This window comes from Macrotis lagotis, chromosome X (assembly GCF_037893015.1).
Source record: "Macrotis lagotis isolate mMagLag1 chromosome X, bilby.v1.9.chrom.fasta, whole genome shotgun sequence".
NCBI classification, from domain to species: Eukaryota; Metazoa; Chordata; class Mammalia; order Peramelemorphia; family Peramelidae; genus Macrotis; species Macrotis lagotis.
Window position 1 is genome coordinate 645,198,418 of NC_133666.1, and position 10,290 is coordinate 645,208,707.

Sequence of the window (10,290 nt, forward strand, 5' to 3'; positions counted from 1 at the left end):
TGACCAACCATCTTGTTGTCCACGATGACATCTGCTCTGGGTAGACCTGAGTGCAGTGTGTGGGTTGGGGACTACAGTTTAGGATGGATATTGACAAATTGGGGCATGTCCAAGGATGGGGAGGGGTCTGGAGGCCATGTCTCACGGGGAACAGTGATGGAAAGGGGAAGGTTTAGGAGAAGACTTTGGGAAGATAGGGTACTTTCCTTCAAGTATTTGAAAGGCTAGTGTGTGGTCTGCTTGGCCCCAGAATGCAGAGCTAGGAGATGCGGTGGAGAAGAGTGGAGAAAGGTCAGGTGGGAGGTCTCTATCACTAATGATCTTTGAGAAAGGCTGCTGGCTTCTCAAGCGCTGCTAAGAGGATTCTTGCCCCAATAGGGGTTAGATTGGCTGCCCTCTGAGGTTTGGTGATTCTGTTCCTTCTCCTAATCAAACTTACCTGATATGGGAATGGGCCACTGAGGAGTCAGTGAGTTCTTCATCCCTGGGGGTACTGAAGCAAGAACCTCTCTCTCCAAGAAGTTGTTAGAAAAATTCTAGCTCAAGAGAGCTAGATCTCCACTCACTAGGTCCAGATCCAGGGGTGAGCTCTCTCTGAAACAGGAACCTCCTGGGTAAACAGTGTAAAACCAGTGGTCCCCAAACAGAGGTTTGAGCTTCTTCAGCAACCTCTGTATCATTGACCAGGTTCCTTCTAAGACTTGAGTGGGGGAATGTGGAACGAGGTCACCCCAACCTTCCAGAACTAAAGAGGGTCACTGTTAGTTGAAGGTACCCTAATGTTCCAGGGCAGAAGGGGGCAGTATCAGGTGAGGGCAGTCTAATCTCCTAGCTTGGAGAGGGGCACTATCAGATGAGGGTACCTTTCTCTTCGAGGACTGGAGAGGGGCACTATCAGATGACAGTACCCTTATCTTCCAGGGCTGGAGAGGGGCATTATCAAGTGAGGGAACTCTAATTTCCCAGGGCTGGAGAGGGCCAATGTCAAGTGAGGACATCCCAGTCTTCCAGGGCCCCCAAAAGGCCTTCAGCCCCAAATGAACTCCCCTTGCCCCCCATCTGTATCCCTGCTCTTCACCTTGACCTAGAAGTTGAGATAGCAGATGCCACGCAGAGCCTGCGGGAGGAAGAGAATTCCAATTTCCAAGCTAAGGAAGGAGGTAAACGCCCTTTTATTCTTCCCACTAAAGTCGGATTCCTCAAAGGGGCGGAATTTTGAGTGGCAAGTGTGCCCTGAATCCTAAGTAGCTGAGGCCCGAGACTGGCCTGCCCAGCCACTCCTGGGTATGTCTGGCTGACATTTTCACACTTCTTGTGATGTCCAACTTACCCTCATGTAATCAAGCCAGGCTTGATGATACTGGTGTCTGGAATCTAAGGAGGGGGGAAAAGAGAAGTAATTAAAAATATGCTGCAGTCGGGAGGGAGTCTCGGACACCAGTTTCTTTTTACAAAAGTGACATTTTCCGACCCCTCCTGAGAAGTGGAAATTTAATAGAGATTAAGACACCAGATGAAAATAGGCTGAAAATGGAAGTTTGAGAGCAGGGGGGAGGATGATCATGGACCCCACATGCTCAGAAAAGCATTTTCTATTCTATGATTTCTCCCAGAAGGAATCACAGAGACTGTTGTAGATTTGGGGCTGGAAGAGACTTGAGTAGCCATCTCATTCAACCCCCTTACTTGAAGCTGAGGCTTGTGGAGATTCAAGGTCAGGTAGGGTCAGAGGAAAGACTTGGAGGCAGGTTGCCTGATTCCTAATCTAGCACAGTCCATCAGTTTGATTTGAACAATAGAGAACAGAAAATAAGAGGGAAAACAACTTAGAACACTTGAGTTCAAATCCAGCCAGAGACATTTACTAGCTGTGTGAGCCTTTCAGCCTCAGTTTCCTCATCTGTAATGAGGGCTTTGGAACCCAGGACACTCCAAGCTCTAAATCTATAAGTGAAGTCAAGCAATCTGGATTCAATTCCCAGCTCTGACCTTGGTTGACTCATTTCTCTAATCCGAGCCTCAGTATCTCCATCTAATCAAATGAGGGATTTAGAGAACTAGGTTGACCCGAAGGTCCCTTTGGGCTGCTAGCTGGCTGGTTCAGCTCATGCATGGGCCCTTCATCAAAGGGCAGTTGGATGTCGTTGACTTTTGTGCTTGGAGATGGTTTCTAATGCCCCAATCTCTTCCACTGGGGGTGGAGATGAGCATCTGCGGGAGACACAAATGTCGTCTTTGGGGCTCCCGCCGGGCTTCCCGCCGACGCTGCTAACGGAGCTTGAAATTAACAGCACATCGGGCTCAGAGAAGGCACTTTCCACCCCAGCCGACCTGAAGCTCCCGGCTCCCGGCACTTAACCAGTTGATGATGAGTCTGGGAAATCCCCAGGGAGGGAAAGCCTCATCTGTCACACAGTTGGGCTGTCATGGTGGTTGGCAGTTTTTCCCTTAGGCTTTATAAGACCTTAGGCTAGTCCCTTCCTCTCTCTGGGTCTCAGTTTCCCCATATGTAAAATGAACACATTGGTTGTGTTGACCTCTAAAGATCCATCCAGTTCCAGTGCTTATGATTTTGATAATTTCTATAACACAAAAATTCTCAAACTTTTTGGTCTCAGGACCCCTTTACGTTCTTAAAAAAATTATTGAAGACCTCTTCTCCAAAGAGTTTCTATGTCTTCTATTGGTATTTATTGTATTAGAAATGAAATATTTTTTAGGGAAATGGTTTTGATCTCAGGGATCCCCAAAAGGGTCTCAAGACCTCCCAGGGGACCCTAGACCACCCTTTGAGAACCACTGCCTACAATGTCTACAAAGTAGGTCTTACACCACAAATCCTGTGAGAAAGCAGTTTCAAGTATAATTATTCCCATTTCATAGATAAATAAACCAAGGCTTAAAGTGGTTAAATGACTTGTCTCAGATCGCACAACAAGTAAGGGTATATATCAGATTCAAACTCAAGTCTCTCCCAACTTCAATTTCAGTCACTCTCCATTATTTTGTCAATAAACATTTGTCACATTTCTACTGGGGCAGTAAGGGAGTGCAGTGGACCTGGAGTCAGGAAGACTTGACTTCAAACCAACCTTAAACACTAACTGTGTGATCCTAGGCAAGTCATTTCACCTAATTTGCCTCAGTTTCCTCATTGGTAAGATGAGCTAGAGAAGAAAATGGCAAACTACTCCAGGATCTTTGCCAAGAAAACTCCAAAAGGAGTCACTGAGAGTTGGGCATGACTGAAAAATAATTGAATAGCTACTGCCTCACTGCCACCCCCACCTGGTCAGCCACTGCTGCCTGTTGCTATAGATCCCCAACCAGATTGCTGACCTTTTGGCCTTTTGCCTCCTCCAGAAGCCCTAGAATGAGTGGTCAGTGAAGTATCAGAATCTCTTAATGATGACAAATGGTTGAGTGTTAGAGGTACCCAGGAACCTCTCCTTCTCCTGATGGAAAAGGGGAGGGGAGAAGGTGTGGCGGACAAGCTGTTTGATTATTTATTTTTCCAGCTCAGCTGCATCAGCAGGGTCCCCAAAACAGGCTGAGGCCCCTGCTGCTTCCTTCAATAAACAGCCTGCCATGCTCTGTGAGGGAGCAGGAGCCCAGCTGGGCCTGTGGGGCTGCCTGAGGAGGGGCTGCAGGTGAGAGGGGCTGTGTACATGGTAGAGTAAACAACCTTGTCGACTGGTCTGGCGGCTGCTCATGTCCATCCCTTACTAAATCGGCTGACTTTGGAGACTGCCATCAAGCCTGTTTCCTCATCTGTAAAATGGGGATATGGACATTGTATTCCTTATCTCACAAGTGTGATGAAGGATGATAATTAACAAGGGCTTTGAAAAGTGTTTTATATATATTAGTTCATGAAGCCCATGAGGTGTTATTATTTCCATTTACAGATGAAGAAAATGGGACTCAGAGACTTGCCGAGGGTCATGCAGCTAATTGGTGTAAGAATGAGATTTAAACCCAGGTGATCTAACTTTTTCCTGTATCCAGCCAATAGTCTCCTGTATCCAGCCAATAGTCCAAGAAGAGATGAAATGCCAAATATATACATAAGAATATGTCAGAGAGAATGATTGGGGCCACAGTGGATCTAGATGGACTATTCTTAGGATTATGAAATGGGAAAGACGACTGTCGATTGAGCTGTTAGCAGGATAAACTCCACTCTTAAGGAGCTGTGGCCCAAGAAGATGGCCTTTTAGAAGGGCCAACTGATATCATAGACTTGAGAAATCAATTCAGATCAAAAACGATCTCTGAGAGATCCATCCTTCTAGGAAGGGAGAAGTTGAGGAACATGGTTTTGTCATGGTTCCCTTGTTGGCTTTGTTTCTCTGCTTTTTATGTCTCTCATCTCTCTAAATCTCTAGTTTCATTTCTGTATCTCTGTCTCTGTTTCCTTTCCCTCTTCCACTCTGTCTCTGTCTCTGTCTGGCTTTGTCTTCCTTTCCTAACAGTAATTGAACCTTCCCTGTTTTGGATGTCCTGTTTGAGTACAACCTGGAATATCAGAAAAAACCTTGAAAGAAGCCTAGTCAGGAGATCTGGTTTTGGTATTTCTGGCCAGCTGGATGACTTGAGGCAGCCCTTTTTCCATCTGAGCCTCAGTTTCCCCATCTGCAAAATGGAGGAGTTGACCTAGAGAGCCTCTGATGTACCTGCTTCAGCTCCAGATCAATGATTCTTTGGTGTTCTGGTCATTTTTTTAAACTACCTCTAATGCCCAACCATTTGTCTTTTTTTTTTTTAAACTAAAAGTGGCCATTCTTTGCCTCATTTCTTTCTTACTTAACCTCCTGAATGGGCATTGCCTCATTTTTTTGACTAAAAGTGGCCATTCTTTGCCTCATTTCTTTCTTACCTAGCCTTAATCACCATATGGGAGTTGCATCAGTCAAACTGAGACCTGTTAAAGATCTTAGACTGGAAAGGCCAAGGTCTCCCACTACATCCAGGGCCATCTCTAGTCCTGATCCATATCTGGTCACTAATCTCAGATGGCTCGGGAAGAGAAAGTGAAGCTTGTGACTTTGCACAGCTCTCCCTCACTTAAATTCGATTCCCTTGCATGTCATGGCATCATCTCCCTGATATCATGGTCCTCTTTGAGAACAAAGGATAAACAATAAAAGCGCCCACTATGGGCTTGGTGTTGAAGGAGATAAGAATGGATTCAGTTCTTATCCTTTTGGAGATCATGGTCTCACAGAGAGACTTGGCTTATTTGCAAGTTACAATAATCATAACAGATGATGGGGTAGGAGGCTTCTCGGAGGAGGTGGCATGTTTTTGGTAGGCAGAGAGAGGGTAGGGATGGTATCCCAGGAAGAGGGAAAAATAGAGGCAAAAGCCCCAAGGCAGGACTTTGCAGGATACAGCATACTAGACAGAAGATTAGCAAATGGATGACACTAGCACTTACTGTGTGATAGCACATGGTAAAACAATGGCAATGTCCACAGTGACGGAATCTCTAATCCTTTCATGGAAAGGACCTGGGTTGATCCTTGGTGCCCCTCCCAGTGACCCCTGGTGATGGTCCTGTCTAAACCTGTAACTACCTCATCTTCCTTTTTGCTCTTGTAGCTGCCACTCCCCCCAACATGGTGGACAAGTCCTGTTTAAAACTGAAGGTTTACGTGAAGCCAACAAGTAAGTCCAAAGTCTGGGCAGAACTAGGGGTCTGGGCCGGGGAGGGATGGTGCAAAGGGGATGGACATGCCCTTGGTTTCCCCTCCTTCTGAAGGGAGCTGAACCAGGAGGCCTGGATCCTGGACCCACTGTGGGAGGGACCTTGGGTGAGACTCTTCCTCTCTCTGGGTCTCAGTTTCCCTCTCTGTAAAATGAGGGGTTTGGTCTGGAAGACCCCTTCTATTCTCTAATATTCTGTGAGATTTGGTGAAAGTCAGAGGGAGAAACAAACTATTTTCTCATGAGAAGATGCTTTCTCTTTTCTTTTGTCCCTTCTCTCTGTCTCTCTAACTCAATCTCTAGTTTTTTTCTGTCTCTCTGTCTCTCCTCCCTTCCCCTTCTGCTCTCTCTCTGTCTCTCTGTCTCTCTCTCTCCTCTCTTTGGTAAGGGTCTGTGTTAGGGGTCAAGTTGAGGTTATGGCCAGAGCCAGATGGGAGGAAGGGGTCATTGTTAGACCTGGGACAGGCTCTGGGTTAGGGGTCAGTATTTGGGCCAGGGGGCTTCAGGTTCCAGGCAGGGGTTGAGGTCTGAGTTGAAGCCAGGATGGGAATCCAGACTTGGGAAGGAACCCCAAGGAGTCCCCTTTTTCAGTTTCCTCTTCTCCCACCCTAGCATGACCTTTGCCTTTCTCCCCTGACAGACGATTCTCTGTATGAGTCTCCAGAGCCCATCTTCACCAGCAATAACTCCTGTAGCAGCCTCAGGATGTCCCAGCTATTCCTCTCTGTGGTGCCCGTCTTTTGGACCATCTTCACCTCCTAGCCCCCCGGCTCTCCAGCCACCAGGCACCGAGGGATCGGCATTGTTCTAGGTGGAGCCGGGGAAGACAGAGGGAACCCCAGGGGGATGGGGGGCAGCCCTGCTGTTTCCTTTACTCCTTGCCACCTGTTTAGAAACCCCCCTCAGCCCCTGTCTGCCCCTCCTTTGGGAGGCCAGAGAGGAAGGCCCTGAAGCCGCCAAGCCAGACTTCCACCTTCGGGACCACACAGAGAGGACTGAGGAGGAAGCAGATGGTGTCTGCCAGGGACTGAGTTCATGGCCGCCCAGGAAGGTGACCTCCAATCCTTGAAGGTTCAGGCTCTAGGGAGCCTCTCCAGGGCGGTAACAGCTGCTCCCCAACCCTGGGGCATGGGAACGAGAGCTGCTTGTAGACCAAATAGAGAACGTCCTTCTTGTTTCGATTTGGTGCTGTCATCCCTTCCTCCCTGACCCTCAGACCTCTGACCTGCTTAGGGGACCTTCACAGAGATAGAAGAGGCTGCCATTGATCATTGCCACCCAAACTGCTGCTCCTCCTTTTCCCCTCCACGTCGCCCCACCCACCCACCCAAAAGATGGCAGTCAAGCTGTCATTTCAGGACCAGAGACAGCAGGGGTCGGGGGGAAGGGGGTCCAGACCCTTTGGTTCTATCCCTTTCCTGACCATCTATCTCCTTGCCCTGACCTCACTGTCTAGCCCTTATCTTCCCACCAGACTGAATGCTGCCTGGACAGAGCTCATTGAAGACTTTTGTCCTTGAGATCACTGGGGAACCCATGCCCTGGGGGGGGAGGGGTTATCAATGCTGTTGGCCCATGGGTTCAGGAGTAGATGCCTGGAGAGGAGGAGGGAACTGGGGAAGACCTACCAGAAATGCACTGAGATCAGTACTCTGACCCATAGGACTGTTAGAAGACGCAGTAAAAGACTTCTTTGGGATATATGGGCATGGAGAGAGGACAAGAGGCAGGCACCAGCCACCTTAGCCACTTGCTGATGACTGTGGGTTGGGGAGGGACGGGGTAGAAATACCTCTCAATTCTTTTTTTTTTAAATGTATTTTCATTGTTTTATTTGAGACTCTAGTTTTTAATTTATTCTACCACCTCACATCCTCTGATCCAATTAAGACTTTGGGGAAGGAAACAGGGGTCCCTGACTGTGGATCTGATCCCTCACTCCTGATTTGCTCCCCAATTTCTTTCCTTTCCCCAGCCCCTATTCATCACCTTCTCTACTCTGTGATCAACCAAAACACTCAAATAAATATATCCCGAGTCCACAACCTTGGGAAAGCTGCAAGCCTCCCTGGCCCATCTCCTTCCCACTATGCTCTTTACCCCATAGATCATAGGGGTTTTCCTGATTTCTAGGTTCCATCTCTGACTTTATCCTCCCTTGTCACCCTGAACAAGTAAGGTCATGGCTGCTCCAATGGACCATCTGGAATCTCCTAGATCTAGGCTCCAGGACTGTCGGCTTTTTTTTGGGGGGGGGGAGACACAGAATTGGGGTGAAGGTGGAGGTGGCACTTGGGGACCTGCACATGTGGTAGACTTTAGGAGAGATAGCACCCCTTGTTATCTTGGTGCTCTCTTCCTATCCCCACTGGAAGCCAAGCTTCTGAGGCAAGAGCCTGGAAAGGAGGGAAGGGTTCGAAGGGAGGTAGTTGCCAATGCTCTTCCCAGCCAGACCTGCTGCACTGACCCAGATCCCCAACTAAGGCCACTGGCTCCTGGATGCCTTCAGAGGAGACTCTAGGAGGTTCTAAGAAAATAAGAAACCTGATCCTCACTGCCCTCTCTGGAGGAGACAAAGCCTCCCCCCATCTCTTACCCTGGTTTCTGTCTCCCTTTCCAGTTCTTAACCTTGGTGTGGGCTTGAGTCTCCCCCCAGGTCCCAGAGAGAAAATCTAACAAGTCCCTCCACCAGGCCACAGTTCAGCACCCCCTTCTCTGCCTTCCATTGAAGCTGGGCCTTTTTATTAAGGACCCTGTTGTTTCTTTCTTTCCTTTTTTTTTTGCAAATGCAAATGAATCTACCAATTCTATTGCTTCAAGTAATCTGTCTCTGAGGAAGGGAGCAGACGTTATATTTCTGTAAATAGAGCCCGCAGGTATATACTGTGATTTATTTTTAATGCAATGCTGAGAATGAACTCGGTGGAGGTCTCTCTTTCTCTCTCTCTCTCTCTCTCTCTCTCTCTCTCTCTCTCTCTCTCTCTCTCCCTCTCTCCTCTCTTTCGTCTTTATTTTTCCTCTGTCTCTTTCTTCTCTCTTTGTTTCTCTTCTCTATCTCCCCTTCCCCAGTCTCTGTCTATTCCCCCCTGCCTCCCTCCTCTCTTTCTTTCTTTTTCTCTGTCTCTCCTCTCTGATCCTTTCTTTTTTCTCAGTCTTTGTTTATCTTTTCTCTGCTCCCTCTCATTCTCTCCCACTTCTCTCCCTTTCTGTGCTCAATCCCTCTCTCTCTGTCTTTCTTCTCTCTCCCTTTTTCTTTTCTTCCTTTTTCAAGGGGTTGGGGTGGGTTTAGAATAGAAACTATAACTTGCAATAAGCTCATTTTGTCCGTCGGAGTTTCTCCTCCATCTGTGCCCTCCCTCCCCTCATAACAGTTTCTAAGAAAAACCGACAGACAAAAATTGAAAAAAAAATCCTTCAGACATTTTAATGGAGTAAACACATTTATACAGATTTCATATTTCTATCTTCCTTTCCTTAATCTGTGTTTTATATATATATATTATATATATATTGTGTATATCAACCACGAGGCCCTAAGGACACAGTGAGAGGAAAAATGTGGAAGGAGAATTTAGGGGACATGGTTTCCCCCACCGTGGTCTGGTTTGACAGGTGTGCCCTGCCCCACCCCCTGTCCTGGTGGTCTCAAAGTCGTTGAACATCGTCCTCGGTTCCCCTCTGCCTCTTCCTCCAACCCATTGTACGGGATCCCACTCCTGGCCCCTTCCCTACAGCCCATCACCACCCAACTTTGGAATCTGTATTTTTTTATAATAAAATAAAAATAAACCTTGTGGGATTTGAGTTTTTCAGAGTCCTGCTTCATCTTCCTCAACCTGTCCTAAGTCCTTTCAGCAGAAATTTTCAAGGGATGCTGGGTATAGACTCCAAGAGTATTTTAATGTTGACAGATGTCTTTGCACACTGTCTCACATGATCCTCACTATGAACCTGCGAGGTGGGAGTGCCATCGTTACCACCATTTTATGGATGAGAAAACTGAGGCATAGGAATACACGACTGCTATGTGTCAGAGGTGCAATTTGAATCCAGGTCCTGCTGAGTGCAAGTCAAAAATGCTGTCCACTTTTGCCAGGCTGACTCTAAATTAGCCTTTTTGTGTGTCCTGGACTCCGTTTGGCAGTTTAATGAAACTTGGGGATCCTTTCTCAAAATAATGTTTTTAATGCATAAATGAAAACACTTAGAAAGGAAATTGATCAGAAGGAAGGGATTAGAAAGGAAATCAATTATATTAAAATGCAGTTTTCTGATATAAGAAGAAAACAAGTTTATGAGCTCTAGATTTAGAAGCCCTCCTTTTTTTATATTTTAGGAATAAGGATGTATATCCTGAGGAGAGAAACCATTATTTAAAGCTGAGCCCTCTAGCATCTTCCCCTTAATTAATAATAATAATAATAATAATAATAACTCATATAATTCTGATGCTTAACAGGCTTATGGTGATAGAATTCTTGCCTCCATTTTTTCAGATGAGGAAATTGAAGTTTGATGGGCCTTGATAAACTCACAGGATATGAACTCTAACCATTAATTTATAACACTCTAATTAGACAC

General features: G+C 46.7%; 1 protein-coding gene across 1 annotated transcript in view; it reads left to right on the forward strand.

Moving 5' to 3' along the window:
• Positions 1 to 9,500, forward strand: part of EFNA2 (ephrin A2) — a 93,026-nt gene extending 83,526 nt beyond the window's left edge. Inside the window, exons 3-4 of the mRNA XM_074204559.1 lie at positions 5,605 to 5,670; positions 6,350 to 9,500. Of these exons, the coding sequence (XP_074060660.1) occupies positions 5,605 to 5,670; positions 6,350 to 6,471 (188 nt within the window). The 3' untranslated portion in view covers positions 6,472 to 9,500. The remainder of the gene's footprint in view (positions 1 to 5,604; positions 5,671 to 6,349) is intronic.
• Positions 9,501 to 10,290: the final 790 nt, after the last annotated feature.